Source organism: Onychostruthus taczanowskii, unplaced genomic scaffold, assembly GCF_017590055.1.
Source record: "Onychostruthus taczanowskii isolate IOZ18803 unplaced genomic scaffold, ASM1759005v1 scaffold112, whole genome shotgun sequence".
Lineage (NCBI taxonomy): Eukaryota > Metazoa > Chordata > Aves > Passeriformes > Passeridae > Onychostruthus > Onychostruthus taczanowskii.
Window position 1 is genome coordinate 740,195 of NW_024497852.1, and position 17,601 is coordinate 757,795.

Sequence of the window (17,601 nt, forward strand, 5' to 3'; positions counted from 1 at the left end):
GTGCTGGACACTGGGACAGCCCCAGTCACGCCACCTCCCGTGGGAGCCAAGTGCCTTGGCAGGGAACACCAGGGCAGATTAAATTATCCACCTGTCCCATGCATGGGAGTGAAACCTACAGCTGATGGAACGTCAGCGGGGACAGGGACGTGGGGCAGCCCCCCTGACCCCCAGGGAGCCACAGGAGAGCAACAAATAAATCCCAAATGGAGCAAATCCCCAGGGCCTGGAGCTGAACCCGCCCTGCCAGCCAGGGGGACGCCTGCCATGCTCTGGCATTTGGCTGGTGATTCCCCCGGATCAAATTCTGCTGGATCTTGGCTCCAGAGGGGGGCCACAGGCAGGAAAGCCCGTGGTGCTCCCAGGGGAAACGTGCTCCCTGCTCTGGTGTTCTCTGGAATGTGGCACTTTGGGACCTGGCTCCCCCTGTCCCCAGGAGTGAGGGATCTCAGGCAAGAGGAGCTGGGGGCTCCCCCCAGCCTGGGAACATCCCACAAACCACCCCTAGACCTCCCTCCATGCCCACAGCGAGCTCACCCACCAGCACGGGGTCTCCTAAGGAAAAAAAGCATTTTTCCCCCCAAAATTAAGGAAGTCCCTTTGGAATGGGAGCACAGTGGGGGAGCTGTCACCACGGGGCACATCCTTACCTCCCTCCCAAGCCCCGTCCCGCCATGGCAGGAGCCGAGGCTGCCACCCCACTACACAGAAACCTTTATTCTGGGAAAAGGGGGAGCCAGGGCTGGGACAGGGGGACAAGGGGCGCGGCACCCTGGGGGCAACGCGGGGCGCAGGGGCCTCCGGGGGGCTGCAGACTGTGAGGCCACGCAGGGATCAGTCCTTGGTCCCAGCCCATGCATGGCTGCTGCTGCAGCGTAGAGGGGAGCTGTGCCCACCAACCCCCCCACTGGGGGAGCACTGGGGCAGCTCGGGGACCCGGGTGACAGCGGGGGACAAACGTCCCGGAGCACGGCAGCGGTGACGGGGAGCGCAGGGACACGAGCTGGGCGGGAAGCCGAGCCCCGGGGTGGCACGGCCCCGGCCCCCCGAGGTGGGGGCTCCAGGGAGGCACAAGCACCCCCCACTCCCCGGGGGCCGCGGAGCCCCCCGGGCCCGGCCGGGTTAGCGGATGCTGCCGTCGCCCTCGCTGCTCTGCAGCTTCTCCCGCTCGATGGACCACACCAGCTCCTGCACGAACTTCATCTCCGAGGCCACCTGCTTGGCCAGGGCCTCGTAGCGGTTCTCCAGCTTGCGGTAGCGCCGCTTGAGCCCGTTGGCGGCCTGCACCACGCTCTTGGTCTCCTCCTGCGCCTGCTTCTTCAGCGCCTCCGTCTTCTGCAGCTCCTGCCGGATCTGCCGCAGGTCCTGGCTGATGCTCTCGTTCTCCTCTTTGTACCACGACTCCTTCTCCTCGTAGATGGACAGCAGCGCCTCGATGTCCTCCTGGAAGGACTTCTTGTTCCTCTCCAGCTCTCGGAGGCTCTCCTCGGCCGCAGCCACCTCCTCCATGACCTTGGAGAAGCGCTCGAAGTTGATGTAGGTGTTGTTGGGGGGCATGCTGGAGTGGGATTTGATGGTGTACTCCTTCAGGCGCGTGGTCTTCAGCCGGCGCCGCTCGGGCTTCTTGCAGCTGTCCTCGTTGCGGACGTTCCTCCTCTTGATCACCTGTGGCAGGGACAGTTGTGGCTGCAGCACCCACCCGCAGGCCGTGACACCAAACCGACCCCCACAGGGCTGGGGGAGCAGCAGAGCCCCGGCCTCGGGGGGTCAGGCACCCAAAAAGTGCCAATTCTTTAACTCCTCACCTTAATCCAAGGGTGCTCCAGGCTCTGGGCGATGGTCATTCGCTTCCTGCAAACACAGCAAGGCTGGCATCAGGGCACAGGCTTTGCTCCCCTTTCCCTGTTAAAGCCCTGGAAAAGCAGCTTGGATCCTGTGATTGCCTTTGGGGTCTGAGCCTGGACAAACTCACTGCACTCAGGGCCCCCCAGACAGAAGCTGCATGCAGCCCCCAACCCCTCAAACTGCCTCCCAAGAGAAACACAGGCAGAGGATCCTGTGGGAACCTCCTGACCCCGCTGCTCCTTCCCAAGCTGTGAGCTCTGGGGCCCAGCTCAAACCCTCCCAAACCCCAGTGGAGCTACTGCACCCTCGGGGTGATGCCAGAATTCACCCCACCCTGGCGCAGGCAGGAGAGAGGGAGCTGGCTGGGCAGGGGGGACTGTCCCCTGTCCCAGAGGAACCCCCAGCTCTGCTCCCTGTCCCTCACTTGGGGTCCTTGACGAGCAGGCGGCGGATGAAGTCCTTGGCCAGCTCGCTGGTGTTGCTGAAATATTCCTCATCGAAGTCATAGTTGACAGCAGAGATGTTGGTCAGTGTCTCCTGCTTTGTCTCCCCCAGGAACGGGGAGGCTCCGCTCAGCCTGAGGAGAGAGTGGGTTGGGACACCCCAAAAAGGCTCCAGGCCGAGGTGGGGGGCTCATCCTGCAGCCCTGTCCCCTCCAGAGCTGCCTTATACTCACAGGATGTAGGTGATGACCCCGATGCTCCTGGAAGAGAGAGGGAGAGGAGGATGAAGTCACACAGAGCTTTTGGCACGAGGGGATTGGCTGCTGGAGCCACGGGAAGGGGCTTGGGAGGGGAATCACTCACCACATGTCAGCCTCCAGCCCCAGGGGCTCGTAGTTCACAATTTCTGGGGCTTTAGGAGAAAAGGGGAGGAAATGGATTTATTGTGGGGGAAGGAAGCCTGGCCCCCTGGACACATCCTGGCAGCAGCACTGGAGTGCTGGCTGTCTCTCCAGGATTAATCCAAAGCTCTCAGTACCCCGAGGAGCCCCCAGGAATGCTCACCTACAAACTCTGGGGTCCCAAAGATATTCTTGAACTCATTCCCAGCCTCGATCTTGTGGGCAATCCCAAAGTCAATGAGTTTGATGCGAGGGTTTGGCACGTTCTTGTCCAGCAGCATGATGTTCTCTGGCTGTGGGGGGAGAGGAGCTGGGTCTGTCCCTACACACCAGCCTGGGGGAACTGCACTGGGCTCTTCATTCCAGAGGAGAGGATGAGGGGATCAAGCTGGGAGAGATCCCAAGCACCAGCCCCACTGCTCTGCAGGAGTGCACTGACCTCCACTCCTCAGCACTGATCTCCAGACCCCACCTGGGAGTTTATCCCTGCTTCCAGTGCTGAACACGGGGTGTCTGTATCCCCCAGAGCCCACCTGGGGGCTCATCCCTGCTCCCAGTGGCGTGTATCCCCCAGAGCTCACCTGGGGGCTCATCCCTGCTCCCAGTGGCGTGTATCCCCCAGAGCTCACCTGGGGGCTCATCCCTGCTCCCAGTGGCGTGTATCCCCCAGAGCTCACCTGGGGGCTCATCCCTGCTCCCAGTGGCGTGTATCCCCCAGAGCTCACCTGGGGGCTCATCCCTGCTCCCAGTGGCGTGTATCCCCCAGAGCTCACCTGGGGGCTCATCCCTGCTCCCAGTGGCGTGTATCCCCCAGAGCTCACCTGGGGGCTCATCCCTGCTCCCAGTGGCGTGTATCCCCCAGAGCTCACCTGGGGGCTCATCCCTGCTCCCAGTGGCGTGTATCCCCCAGAGCTCACCTGGGGGCTCATCCCTGCTCCCAGTGGCGTGTATCCCCCAGAGCTCACCTGGGGGCTCATCCCTGCTCCCAGTGGCGTGTATCCCCCAGAGCTCACCTGGGGGCTCATCCCTGCTCCCAGTGGCGTGTATCCCCCAGAGCTCACCTGGGGGCTCATCCCTGCTCCCAGTGGCGTGTATCCCCCAGAGCTCACCTGGGGGCTCATCCCTGCTCCCAGTGGCGTGTATCCCCCAGAGCTCACCTGGGGGCTCATCCCTGCTCCCAGTGGCGTGTATCCCCCAGAGCTCACCTGGGGGCTCATCCCTGCTCCCAGTGGCGTGTATCCCCCAGAGCTCACCTGGGGGCTCATCCCTGCTCCCAGTGGCGTGTATCCCCCAGAGCTCACCTGGGGGCTCATCCCTGCTCCCAGTGGCGTGTATCCCCCAGAGCTCACCTGGGGGCTCATCCCTGCTCCCAGTGGCGTGTATCCCCCAGAGCTCACCTGGGGGCTCATCCCTGCTCCCAGTGGCGTGTATCCCCCAGAGCTCACCTGGGGGCTCATCCCTGCTCCCAGTGGCGTGTATCCCCCAGAGCTCACCTGGGGGCTCATCCCTGCTCCCAGTGGCGTGTATCCCCCAGAGCTCACCTGGGGGCTCATCCCTGCTCCCAGTGGCGTGTATCCCCCAGAGCTCACCTTCAAGTCGAAGTGGGCGATGCGTTTGGAGTGCAGGTAGTGCACCCCGTCCAGGATCTGCTTGAGGAACTGCGTGGCCTCCTCCTCCGTCAGGGATTCCTTCTCGGCCAGGAAATCGAAGAGCTCCCCTCCGGACACCAGCTCCAGGATGAGCACCACGTCGGTCTTGTTCTCGAAGATGTCGTGCAGGGTGATGATGTTGGGGTGCTGGATCTCGCGCAGGATGTCCACCTCGCGCTCGATCTCCTCGCGGCTCACGCCCCTGCGGCTGGACGACAGCCGCCGCTTCTTGATGAACTTGGCCGCGTACTCCAGGCCCGTCTTCCTCTCCCGGCACTTCCGCACGATGGCGAACTGCCCGCTGAGGGGTGAGGGAGGAGGAGAGCATGTCCTGGCTGCAAGCAGCTCCAGGATGGGGGCTGCAGGACGCAGTTTTGCCCCCCAGGAATGCCAGGAGTGGGATCTGGTGATGCCCGCCCGCTCCCGGGCTTTGCACGCCCCGGCACCAGCCAGGGTGGAGGAAGGGAATTCCTCCCAGGAGGAAGGGAATTCCTCCCAGGAATGTGGCAGCTGCAGATCCTCCCTGTGCCGTTCAGGTGCTGCTGTGATCACCCAGCCTGGGAGATGCCCCCATCAGCCCCCACTTCCCAGCCTGGAGCTCCCAGGAGCAAATCCCAGAGCCGTGGGAGACCCTAAAGCCCTGCTGGAGAATGCAGGTGGAGGGGAAATGGCTGAAATCAGAGCAACTGCACCTGGACCTGAGCCTCCTTCACACCTTTATACATCCCTGAATCATGGCCAGGGAGAATCCTTTATACCTTTATAAATCTCTGAATCATGGCCGGGGAGAATCCTTTATACATCCCTGAATCATGGCCAGGGAGAATCCTTTATACAGCCCTGGATCATGGCCGTGGGGCTTTACACAGCCCTGGGGGGCAGAGGGGGGTCCTGCCACGGGCACTACATCCCTCCCCATGGCTCGCAAACAACCACAGCCACAGGGAGGCAAAAGAACCTGGAGCAACTCCTGGAAGTTCCTCTGCTTTGAAAAAAAAAGAAAACCACTTAAGTGACGCCAAACGCTTTTGCTGCCCAAGTGCCCGAGGAGGAGCCACGGCGCGGGGCTGGCGCGGCCGAGGCAGCGCTGGAAGATCCCAAGCTGCTCCCAAGCTCCTCCCAGGGCTGGAGGATCCCGAGGCAGCTCCCCGAGCGCCGCCTCTGCATCCCGGCTGATTAAATCCCATCTGCGGGCTCTGAGTCAGCCTGGATCCTCCCACAGGCGCCGGGCCAGGCGCAGGCACCGAGGAGGGCCGGAAGCCGCCGGCCCCGGACCGGAGCTCCGCCGGGAACAACGCTAATTAACGCTTTTTAAAAAATCTCTATCTGCCAGAGGTGCCCGACTCTGCACAGCGCTGGCCCCGCTGCCTCCAGAGGGGGCACAGGACAGCACGGGGGATGCAGCAGCGGATCCAGTGAAGCTCCTGGCAGGGGGTGCAGCCACGGAAGCCCCCCCAGAAGGCAGCGGGATGTCCCTCACCTGCCCAGCTCCTCCCCCATCTCATAGAAGTCCTCCACGCTCTCCTGGCGGAAGGTGGACATGGCTGCGGGGCCCTCCGGAGCGGGAGCCGCCCCGCTGCTGCCAGCGCTGGATGTCAGGGGCGGGGAGCAGCCGGGGGTCAGCACCTGTGGCACCGGGAAAAGGGGGGCTGTGTCCCGGGAGCTCACACCAGCACCCAGCGCAGGCACCCCGAGTCCCCGGGGATGCACAGACCCGGGCTAGTCCCGGGGATGCCCCCCGGTCTCACCACTCCCCAAAAACCAGATAGAGAAGGGGAGGGGGCCACAGCCTCTCCCTGCTCCACAGGCCCCACACCCGCTGTCCACCCAATCCTGCTCATCCCTTTCCTGGCCCACTTCCCCTTCTATCCCAACCCTGCACATCCCCTCCCTGCCCCACAGCCCCCCCAATCCCTCACAGACCCCACACCCACTCTGTTCCCAATCCCTGCACATCCCCTCCCTGCCCCTCCCCGCTCCAATTCCCCAGGGCCCCTCTCACACCCACAGCCCTCAACCCCTCCCCATCATAATCCCTCCCCCTCCTTTTCCATCCCCCCCGAACCCCACGGCCGCTCCCAATCCCGACCCACAGCACCTCCCGGCCCCACAGGCCGCACACCCACCGCCGCCCCTTTCCTTCCCCACCCCACCCCACAGGCCTCAACCCCCCACACGGCTCCCCAAGCGATCCCTCCCTCCTCACCGCACCCAGCCTCCCTCCATCACCACTCTGCCACCCGCACAGCCCCTCCCGGCCCCACATCGCCCCTCTCAGACCCCTCATTAGAACCGGCCCCCGTTCCCCGACCTGGGCCGCCGCCGCCCGCGCCGCCGCCGCCACATTCCAGCACAGCAGGCCCCGCCCCCTCAGCACAAACCGCGCCGCGCTGCGCACGGAGCCCCGCCCACACGGCCGCGTCCTGAGGGCTCCGAGCGTCCTGAGGGCTCCGAGCGTCCTGAGGGCTCCGAGCGTCCTGAGGGCGCCGGCGGCGGCCGGGGCTCCGAGCGGCGCGGGGCTCCTCCCGCATGGAAGGTGCCACCACACGCAAGTGTGGCTGGTTTGACAGTGCCAAGTGCCTCCTGCAAACTGACATCAGGAGCCTGCCCTGAGAGTTTTGTTTCCCAGGGAAAAGGGCCGGCGTTCGTGTCCAGGGCCCGCCGGCCCGGAGTGCCAGCTGCCGGCAGAAATTCCAACATTGCAGGATACCTCCCAGACGCAAGGTGCCACCACAGGCAAGTGTGGCTGGTTTGACAGTGCCAAGTGCCTCCTGCAAACTGACATCAGGAGCCTGCCCTGAGAGTTTTGTTTCCCAGGGAAAAGGGCCGGCGTTCGTGTCCAAGGGCCAGCGGCCCATACTCCCAAGCCCCGCCCACTCTGCCAGAAGCCCCGCCCCCTGTTCGCGGATGGGCGGGGCTAAGCGCGGCCGTACGGCACCACCCCTCCACAGCCACCAGAGGGCACCACCCTCACCCTTAAAAACACCCCAAAAAATTCATTTTTCGTCACCATTTATCCAATTTTATTAATTCCAGTGGCACTATTACAGGCGGCGATGGGCACGACGGACAGTCACGCTGCAGATAAGGCATCCTCACCCCCTCTCTCTTTCCCCCCCATTTTCCTTGTCCTCTTTAAGCACGCCCCACTCCCTTCCAGGCCATTCTGCAGCAGTATTTTTTTCTTTTTTTTTGAGTCAAATAAATACAGAATTGGGCAGATCTAGTGGAAATGTTTTAGTTACAATGGCAAAGATGAGTCATGTGCAACACAGAAACCTATAAGGCTTTTTTTTTTTTTTTCTTTTTTGTTTGTTTTCCTCATTTGAAGTTCTCAAAATCGCTATGAAACCCATTTAATTAACAAGACGGTGGTCACAGGCTGTCTAGCCCCTGGCGGTATGGGTGATAACGCTAATTAATTAAATTTTTCCTGCTCTCCCAGAGTTCCATGAGTGTCGTTAGAGTTTGTCCAGGAAGTTGTCGAGGGCAGGGATTCCCTCCTTCAGCCCTTTGCGCTTGCGGGTCTCGGCCACCACCTGGCACGGCCGGCTGGCACTGTCGAAGGGGTCCCCGGGCAGGATCTGCCAGTGGTCAAAGACACACTGGGGGAAGGCCTGGCCCCCCGTGTTGGACCTCAAATCTGCTGTGAAACCTGCGAGGGACAAGGCAAAAGGTGAGGTGGGGCAGGAGTGGTTGGAGTTTAATGTTGCTTCCATGGAGGGACCGGAGGAAACCAGAGCAGGTCTCAAAAGCCTCCTGAGAGGCCAAACAATGTGAGGTGGGAGTGGAAAAAAGGCTCCAGGAAGAACTTGGAGACCCTTTTAATGCCTGAAACTGGGATTTTGGACAAACACATGGAAGGACAGGACACGGGGAATGGCTTCCCACTGCCAGTGGGCAGGGATAGATAGGATATTGGGAAGGAATTTCTGGCTGGGAGGGTGGTGAAGGTCTGGGATGGAATTCCCAGAGCAGATGGATCCCTGGAAATGTCCAAGGCCGGGGGCAGTGGAAGGTGTCCCTGCCCATGGCATGGGTGGCACTGGAAGACCTTAAAATGTCCCTTCCAACCCAGAATATTCTGAACCTTGGTCTCTTCTCCCAGGCAACAAGAGAATGAGAAGAAACACCCTAACCCTAAGCTGCACCAAGGCAGGGTCAGAGCTTTCCAGGAAAAGTTTTTTTCTCCAGAAGGATGGTCAAGCCCTGGCATGGCTGCCCAGGGCAGTGCTAGAGTCCCCAACCCTTGGGGACTTTCAAATCTGAGTGGATGTGGCACTTGGGGACACGGTTCAGTGCTGGGTGAACAGCTCACAACTCAAGGATCTCCTGAGGTCCTTCCCAAGGCTCTCCCTCCCAGCACGGCTGCAGGACTCACCAAAGGACTCGTTGACAGGCAGGTAGGCCTTGACCACGAACATGGGGGTCCCGGCCACCTGGGTCTCCTCAAACACGTGGCCACGCTTCCTGTTCAGCACGCCGTAGATGCCTCCCACCACCTGCTCCGGGCACTGCGCGAGAGAACGGAGTCAGGGCCGCGCCCGGCCGCCATCCCCCTTTCCCCTGAGGGCTGGCAGGGGCTGCTCACCTGGATCTCCACCAGGTAGATGGGCTCCATGAGGCGTGGCTGGGCGGTGAGCACGCAGGCGTAGAGGCAGCGCCGCGCCGTGGGGATGATCTGGCCGCCGCCGCGGTGGATGGCGTCGGCGTGCAGGGTGACGTCGTGCACGTCGAAACGCACGGCGCGCATGTTCTCCTCGCACAGCACGCCCTGCCGGGGCACAGCGGGGTCACGGCACCGCCCCGGGGTGGCCCCAGCACGGGGTGCTGCTCACGGGAGCTCTGTGGAAGCAGCTCGTTGAGCAGCAAGCTCACCCAGGAGCCGCCTGACCTCCCCTGCTGAGGGATGAAGCTTCAAAGCTACGAAGGTTGGACTCTGGGAGGTCTTTCCCAACTTAAGGGGGTCGGTGGGGCAGCAGCTCCCAGCTCTGTGCCACCACTGCAGCATTCTCAGCTCTGAGGTTCAAGCCACAAGAGCTGTCACACATTTATGGGGCTGAAACTCAAGTATTTGGCCAAGGGAAATGGGTTTTGTTTTTTTTTGGTCTCAGTAATGCCACCAAAGTTCCTGGCTTGGAATCTCCCTCAAACGGAAAGGTATACGAAAATGGATCCTTCCTGTTGCTGTTCCCAGTCTGTCAACTTACCCTGCAGTCCTCTCCTGTCTAATCCTGAAAAGAATTGCTAGACAAGGCCAGATCCCTGTCAACACCCTCAGAGCACCTTTCCTCCTGAAGCCAGTGGTGTTATTCACTGGATTTCCAGATGTAACACTTTGCTCCATGAGAAGCATAAAAAAGAGTAGAACCATGGATGCCACCCAGACCAAGACACCAGGCCTCACCTCCTTGGTGGCCCACTGGAAGCCAGCCACCACGCTGTCCTTGATCTCGTTGAGGTACTGCACTCCCTAACTGGATTTCCAGCTGTAACATTTTGCTCCATGAGAATCATAAAAGAAATAATGAAGAGTAGAACCACGGATGCCACCCAGACCAAGACACCAGGCCTCACCTCCTTGGTGGCCCACTGGAAGCCAGCCACCACGCTGTCCTTGATCTCGTTGAGGTACTGCACTCCCTTGGTGATGTCGGTGAGGATGTTGGGGCCGGTGCCATCGGGCCCGAAGCACCAGATCTTCCTGGCCTCGGTGACGTCCCACTCGTACTTCTCGGCCAGGTACCGCGCCCGCTGCTTCAGCTCCTGCCGGGCCGACACCTCGCCCTTGTCGATGTCCTCGGCCAGGCCGTCGGGGAAGGGCCGTGCCTTCATGTACAGCCGGTTGTGTTTGTTGGGGGACTTGGAAAGGCACATCACGTTGGACTCCTCGCTCACCGTCTCGCGGTAGGACACCACGGGATCCGATTTCTGCAGGGACGCGGTGGGTGTGAGGCACCGGAGCTGGCCAAACCCCACCCCGAGCTCAGCCAGCACTCGGCCTCTCTACCTTAATGGGGATGCAGGCGTGGTCCTCCTCCAGGTCCTTCAGGCAGATCTCCAGGTGCAGCTCCCCAGCGCCAGCGATGATGTGCTCCCCAGACTCCTCGATGATGCACTGGGAACACCAGGAACAGCAGGTGAAGCTTCAGAACGAGCCACAGCCACAAACACCAGCAGCTCTCTACGTGTTTTTTGTGTTTGACCCACAGAGCTTCTTCTAGATGTTCTCCCCACCGATCTGGCGCTGTCACAGCACCAAGCCAAGGACCAACACTCAATACTTTCCCAGCACTGGGGGCAGCACCCCTGGCTCCATTCCTGCCCCATCCACTCACCTGCACCATGGGGTCAGACTTGGCCAGGCGCTTCAGCCCCTCCACCAGCTTGGGCAGGTCGGCCGGGTTCTTGGCCTCCACGGCCACGCGCACCACGGGGCTGACGCTGAACTTCATGACCCTCATGTTGTGGGCGTGCTCGAAGGTGGTGATGGTTCCAGTCTTCACGAGGAACTGGTCCACGCCGACCAGCCCCACGATGTTTCCACAAGGCACGTCCTCAATGGGCTCCACGTAACGGCCCATCATGAGAATGGTCCTAAAGGGAAAGTTGAGTTAGTGAGGCTGGGGAGGAGATCCCACTCAGCCACACAGCCACGCACCTCAACACGCCTCAGGCACAAGAAGAAACCTGAGACAGCACCAGAACACCCCGGCCAGGACACACCTTTGAATTGGCTTCAGGTACAGATCCTCCTTCTTGCCAGGTGTGTAGTTTGGTCCCATGATTCTGACTTTCAAGCCAGTTGAGACGAGACCAGAGAAGACACGGCCAAAAGCGTAGAAACGTCCCTTGTCAGAGGTTGGCACCATTTTGGAGATGTACATCATCAGGGGGCCTTTGGGGTCACAGTTCTTAATGCCTGGAAGGGGGAGAGAGACCAGCTTAGCCCAGAGGTATTGATGTATCTGGCACCCAGCCCAAAACCCCAACTCAAGACCTACACCCACTGTCCCAGCCCAAGGGCTTTTGTCTGGACAAGAGGAAATGGAGAATGGCTTCCCACTACCAGAGAGCAGGGACAGACGGGATACTGGGAAGGGATTCTTCCCTGGGAGGGAGGTGGGGCCCTGGCACAGGGTGCCCAGAGCAGCTGTGGCTGCCCCTGGATCCCTGGAAGTGTCCGAGGCCAGGCTGGACAGGGCTTGGAGCAGCCTGGGACAGTGGAAGGTGTCCCTGCCATGGCAGGAGATGGGGCTGACCTTTCAAGATCTCTTCCAACCCAATCTATTCTGAGATTCCATGGAAGATCACACCACCAAGAAATGTCTTCAACAAGTCCAGGCTCAGATGGACCCTCAGCCTACTCTGAGACTACTCAGTCAGCTCAGTGCTCCAGAACCAAGCTGTGAGCCACTAATCCTCTTTGATCCATGCTAGAAAAGATACAGACTCAATCCCAGACACTCCTGGGCCATGCACATGGAGAACAAACTGGTTCCAGGGGTGCTGGAGCTGAGGCCTGGCAGCAAAGCAGCAGCTCATCCTACCTATGGCAGCCTCATCGTCAGGGGGGCCCTCGTAGAGCAGCTCGCAGCGGTACTTCTGGGCTGTGACGGGGGAAGGCAGGTGGATGGTGATCATCTGCAGCAGGGCATCTCCAGCTGGCAGCCACCGCCTCATCACGGCCTGGGCAGAGCAGCAGGACCCAGTCAGGGTGTTCACAACAGGGGTTCATCTCCCCCTCTTCTCCCACCTCCCCACCAGGATGATGTTGACACAGATGGAGCAGCGCAACTGCTCGGCTGCTCCCCAGAGGGCTCAGACCAGCCTCACCTTCAGCAGGGGTTTGCCCTCCTTGTCCTTGTCCTCACTGTCCAGCTTGATGTCCAGTTTCTCAATCAGTTTAGCAGCCTCTTCTTTCTTGAAGTTCATGATTGCGTCGAAAACCTGCGACAAGAGCAGCCATCGGAGCGCTGCCGTGACCCAGTTTGGAGCAGCTGCACCACTGCACCTGCAGAGAATTCCTGCTCCTCCTCAGCACCCAGCCTCCCCCCAGAGACACAGCCCACGTGCCCCAGGTGTGTCAGACAGCTGAATTTCTTCAATCAAACGAGTCAGGTCAAAGTGAAGAAATTTTCCATCATCACGCACGGAACGGAAGCGCAGAGCGGGAGGTGCCGGCCAAGGGGGAACCCTGAGGAACTCACCTTGAAGATGGGGTCAAGGATGAGCTGGCAGAAGGTCCTGGGCAGTTTCTTTCCATCAGGGCTGGTGGCAGATTTGCTGAACTTGCCGGTAGCAGGGTCAAAGTATCTGCAGAGAGAAGGAAATCAGACAAATGTCCATGCTCAGGTCAGCGACAGACACGCAGCTTGTTCTGCCTGCTCAGGGCACAGCCAAGGGCTGCTGAGGAAGAGCCATTCCCTGCTTTCCCCCTCCTTCAGCTCTCCAGCACTCACCAAAATATAATTAACTCCTGTTAAATTAGGCATAACCACGCCCTCCCCCCTTTAGCAATCCTCTGCAGTGTCAGGCTGCAGCCATGCAGAGCTGATCTGGAATTCCACTCACCACCATTCCCTCCTCACCTGTCTCCCCACAGCTTCTTCATCATGTCCTCAACTTTCTTGGCACGCTCGGCCGGGCTGAGCTGGGCATCTCCCTTGGCAGCAAACTTTGCCACGTACATCTCAGCAAACTGCTTCAGGGTGAAGGCCCAGCCGTGCAGGCCCGAGCCAAAGCCCACGGTCCCGAGCACCGGGTCAATCTGACAGGGAACAGCAGAGCTGGGTCAGGGCAGCAGCCCTCAGCCCACGCCATCCCAAAATACTCCAGTACAAAATGGGCCTTCAGGACACTGAGTCTCAACAGTTCTGTCCCATGACCACCTCTGAGCTGTGGGACAGGCACCATTTCAGCTTTGCACCACAGAACTGGGTTGGTTTTCCTCCACTCCCAGCAGGTGTGTGCTCAGGCTCTCGTGCAGGTAGGACTGCCATCCTTCCCAGGAGGATCAGCAAGGCAGAGCCATTCCCTACTTTCCCCCTCCTTCAGCTCTCCAGCACTCACCAAAATATAATTAACTCCTGTTAAATTAGGCATAACAACGCCCTCCCCCCTTTAGCAATCCTCTGCAGTGTCAGGCTGCAGCCATGCAGAGCTGATCTGGAATTCCACTCACCACCATTCCCTCCTCACCTGTCTCCCCACAGCTTCTTCATCATGTCCTCAACTTTCTTGGCACGCTCGGCCGGGCTGAGCTGGGCATCTCCCTTGGCAGCAAACTTTGCCACGTACATCTCAGCAAACTGCTTCAGGGTGAAGGCCCAGCCGTGCAGGCCCGAGCCAAAGCCCACGGTCCCGAGCACCGGGTCAATCTGACAGGGAACAGCAGAGCTGGGTCAGGGCAGCAGCCCTCAGCCCACGCCATCCCAAAATACTCCAGTACAAAATGGGCCCTCAGGACACTGAGAGTCTGAGCAGTTCTGTCCCATGACCACCTCTGAGCTGTGGGACAGGCACCATTTCAGCTTTGCACCACAGAACTGGGTTGGTTTTCCTCCACTCCCAGCAGGTGTGTGCTCAGGCTCTCGTGCAGGTAGGACTGCCATCCTTCCCAGGAGGATCAGCAAGGCATGGACACCTCCAGCTTCTCCTCAGAACCTGACACCCACAGCCCTGCTCCCTTCCCAGGAACCCAGCAGCAGAGCAGGTGGGAAGGACACGTTAAAGACCATCCCATTCCACGGGCAGGAACACCTTCCATGATCCCAGGGTGCTCCAAGCCCCGTCCAGCCTGACCTTGGACACTCTGAGGGACTGGGCAGCCACAGCTGCTCTGGGCAACAATCCCAGCCTTTATTTGCTCAGGCCTTGAGCAGGAAATTTGGGAGGGGAGCCAGCAAGAGCCCCAAGCCCGAGAGTTCAGGCACCCTCAAGATCTCCCCATCCTCCACTTGGGACAGGGAATTCTCCCTGAGGAGGGAGCTGCTCCATCCCAGCACTCAGAGCCCCCTCACCATGATGTTGCCCATGGGGCCGCTCTCTCCCTCTCCGTAGGTGGAGATGATGACGTTGACGTTCTCCACGATGCGCTGGAAGGTCTGGTACAGCTCCTCTGGCTCCAGCTGCAGCTCCAGCAGCGCTCGGTCCATCTTGTTCATCATCAGCACGGGCTTGATCCTCTCGGCGATGGCCTGGCGCAGCACAGTCTCTGTCTGCACACACACGCCTGCCAAACACACCAGCAGCTAGGAACGAGTTATCCCCACCTCCAAACCCCCCAAAATGCTCTCCAGCTGCAGAAAACCTCACCAGAGACGCAGTCCACGACGACCAGGGCACCGTCAGTGACCCGCAGAGCTGCAGTGACCTCGGAGGAGAAGTCCACGTGCCCAGGGGAGTCAATGAGGTTGATCAAGAAACCAGAACCATCCTTGCTCTGCTTGATGAAGGCCAAGTCGTTCTCAGAGAGCTCATAAAACAGAGAAATGGCTCTGAAAGAAAGAGGAACTATGAAAATTATGATCTCTGTTGTTCTTCTCTGAAGTTTAGAAATGTTTTGACACCAGTGCTCTGCTCTGGGTTGGAGTTGGTGACCTTGGAGAGCTTTTCCAACCTAAATGCTCCAGGATTTCCTCAAGTGTACTCCAGGGAGGTCAGTGTGTGAGATAACAGGAGCACAGGCTACAACCTGCCCTTCCTAAACCATAACACCCTCCAGAATGCCAACCTCCTCCAACTCCCTGCACCCACAAAGGGTTCCATCCCCAAATCGTGGATTTAAGCTTTTCCTACCAATCCAAACCGTGTTCTCCACCCCTTTTCAAGCCCCTCAGAGTCCTCACACTCCCTGTGGCAGCACACCCACCAGGAAGACCCCCAGAGATGCTCCCAGGAGTCTCCACACCACATCCACAGGACATCCAACAATCCTGGTGCTCAGCTGGGAGGATGAAGCTCCTGCTTCCCCAGTGCCCAGCAAAGAACTGCTCAACGACTGAGCAATCAACACTTGCTCCACCATTCAAGACCCTCAAGAGCACGAGATGAGCTTCTAGACCAGACCAAAGCCCAACAGCATTTCCTCCCACCTCCTGGAGGAGCCAAATCCCGCAGAGCTCAGCCCAGGGAGCAGCAGGAGGCTGAGGGAGGGCACTCACGTGGATTTGATGGTGATGCACCGTTCCTGCTCGTCCTTGCGGGTGTCGGTGAAGCGGGTCTCACCGGCCCGCGCCGAGGCGATGATCCCGGCCTTGCACACCAGGGAATCCGTCAGCGTGGACTTGCCGTGGTCCACGTGGGCGATCACGGACATGTTCCTGATGTTGGCCTTTTTGTCCATGATGGCCCGTATCTGGTCTACCGTGAAGTTCACCTTGAGGGAGGGGAGAAGGGGGACTCAGCGTGTATAAAAACAGCTTTAGCAATCCCAAGGAAGCCGAACCTCCCATAAATACCTGCCGTAAGCACGGTGACACCACCTCTGCCTGGGTGACAACACAACCCGCAGCAAGGGCACCGCAGCGGGGCTGCAGGGCCAACCCCTCCCTGCCCCGCGTCCCTCAAGCCGCGGTGTCAGCGGGTGCAGGGCGCAAAACGCCCCCAAAAACCGAGCCCGGGCCGGTGCCAGCCCAGACCGCAGCGTTACATAAGGCACGACCGGCACCGCAGCGCCCCGTCCCCGGCGCCACCACCGCGCTGCCACATCAGCGCGGCCGCTCCCGAGCCCGCGGGGCAGCGGCAGCACCGGCACCGGCGGCTCCTGCCGGCTCCGGGGGTGTCACGGCCGCCCGAACCGGCCCCCTCTCGCCGCCCCACCCTCTCCCCGCAGCCGCGGCCCAGCCCGGCAGCACAGGCCGCAGCCGCCGCCGTGGGACCCGCGGCGCTCGCGGAGCCGCCATCCCCGGCGACAGGGGAAGCGCGATGGCCGCTCATCCCGCAGGGAGCGGCGGCGGGCGGCGGGGGCTCACCATGGTGGCGGATGGCGGCGGATGCTGCGGGGCGGGGGGGTCACGGCAATGGCGGCGGCTCGGCCCTGTCTCGCTGGCGAGCGCAGAGCGGGCGGAAGAGAGCGCTGACGTCAGCCGGCGCCCTCTTATAGGGCGGTGTCGTTGAGGGGCGGGGGCTGCGCAGAGCGCGTGCGCGGCCGCGCCGCTCTATCCCGCGGACTCTATGGTCGGGAGGCTGTTCCGCCTCACCGGCACCACGTGGGTGTCACCGCGGCTGCACCGGCACTGCAGCGAGGCGACACCGGCGGAACAGCGACCGGCAGCGACAGCCCCGCCCCGCCCGGGCTGCGGCGGGTTGAAAGTCCACCCCTCCAGCTGCCGGTGTAAGAACCGACCCGGTGCACCGGCGTCGGCGAGGCCGCCCTCGGAGCGGTATCACCGAGCGGCAGCCGAGCACGGGGGCTCGGCCGCTAGGAGAAGGCGGTAGGGCCGAGCCCGGTGTCAGGCAGCGGCCCCTGGTACCGGTGGGTCCGGCGCGCCCCGCCCCGGTCCCGCAGGGCGGCCGCAGTGCGCATGCGCCGGGCGGGCCGGGCTGCAGCGCCCCCTGCTGGCGGGGAGGAGCGCGGGGGCAGCACCGGCCGGAGCCCCCCCGGGCCCGGTGTCACGGAGCCGCGGGGCCCGGGCTCCGAGCCGCCCCTGTGCGCCCTAGAGCTGCCAGAAATCACCGAGTGAGTGGTTCGGGACATGGAGGAACGTCCAGTGCCGCGGGAGGGGACGCCTCCCACCATCCCAGGCTGCTCCAGCCTGGCCTTGGGCACTGCCAGGGGGCCGGGGGCAGCCCCAGCTGCTCTGGGAATTCCATCCCACCATCCCCAGGCAGGAATTCCATCCCAGCAGGAATTCCATCCCACCCTCCCCAGCAGGAATTCCATCCCAGCAAGCAATCCATCCCACCCTCCCAGCAGGAATTCCATCCCACCCTCCCACCCATCCCTGCCCTCTGGCAGTGGAAGCCATTCCCTGCCTCGTGTCCCTCCATCCCTCATCCCAAATCTCTCTCTGTTTTTCATGGGGTCCCTTCAGGCCCCGACGGCCGCCATGAGCTCACCCCAAAGCCTCTCCAGGCTGGACAATCCCAGTTGTGTCCCTGGCAGCTCCCACCCTCCCGGCACAGCCCCGGCTGCCGTGCGAGGCGGGGACAGGCGGGATGGCCGTGGGGTGACACCGGCACGGCTTTGGGCCCGGCCTAGAAGGGAAAACTGGGAAACCTGCTCTTCCCGAGAAACTGTTAATTGCCTTTTTGTTTAAT

General features: G+C 61.2%; 2 protein-coding genes and 1 non-coding gene across 4 annotated transcripts; all 3 read right to left on the reverse strand.

Moving 5' to 3' along the window:
* Nucleotides 1-697: 697 nt before the first annotated feature.
* Nucleotides 698-6,787, reverse strand: DAPK3 (death associated protein kinase 3). 2 transcript variants are annotated; one of them, XM_041424841.1, is made up of 9 exons: nt 6,650-6,787; nt 5,819-5,964; nt 4,279-4,639; nt 2,853-2,982; nt 2,652-2,700; nt 2,522-2,548; nt 2,270-2,422; nt 1,806-1,851; nt 698-1,665 (listed from the first exon to the last, which is right to left on the reverse strand). In XM_041424841.1, the coding sequence occupies exons 2-9, from the start codon at nt 5,878-5,880 to the stop codon at nt 1,123-1,125; spliced, it is 1,371 nt and encodes a 456-aa protein (XP_041280775.1). In that variant the 5' UTR covers nt 5,881-5,964; nt 6,650-6,787; the 3' UTR covers nt 698-1,122. The 2 variants fall into 2 exon arrangements, with proteins under 2 accessions (XP_041280775.1, XP_041280785.1); XM_041424851.1 differs by lacking the exon at nt 6,650-6,787 and adding an exon at nt 6,619-6,648.
* A 550-nt stretch (nt 6,788-7,337) lies between these two features.
* EEF2 (eukaryotic translation elongation factor 2) lies at nt 7,338-16,460 on the reverse strand. The gene is made up of 15 exons (XM_041424748.1): nt 16,314-16,460; nt 15,504-15,718; nt 14,656-14,837; nt 14,361-14,572; nt 13,540-13,718; nt 12,549-12,654; nt 12,175-12,288; nt 11,889-12,027; nt 11,065-11,260; nt 10,677-10,935; nt 10,349-10,456; nt 9,916-10,269; nt 8,930-9,112; nt 8,720-8,852; nt 7,338-7,993 (listed from the first exon to the last, which is right to left on the reverse strand). The coding sequence occupies exons 1-15, from the start codon at nt 16,314-16,316 to the stop codon at nt 7,800-7,802; spliced, it is 2,577 nt and encodes an 858-aa protein (XP_041280682.1). The 5' UTR covers nt 16,317-16,460; the 3' UTR covers nt 7,338-7,799.
* LOC121347570 lies at nt 12,423-12,491 on the reverse strand. The gene has a single exon (XR_005954247.1). It is a non-coding gene; the product is annotated as a small nucleolar RNA SNORD37 (small nucleolar RNA).
* Nucleotides 16,461-17,601: the final 1,141 nt, after the last annotated feature.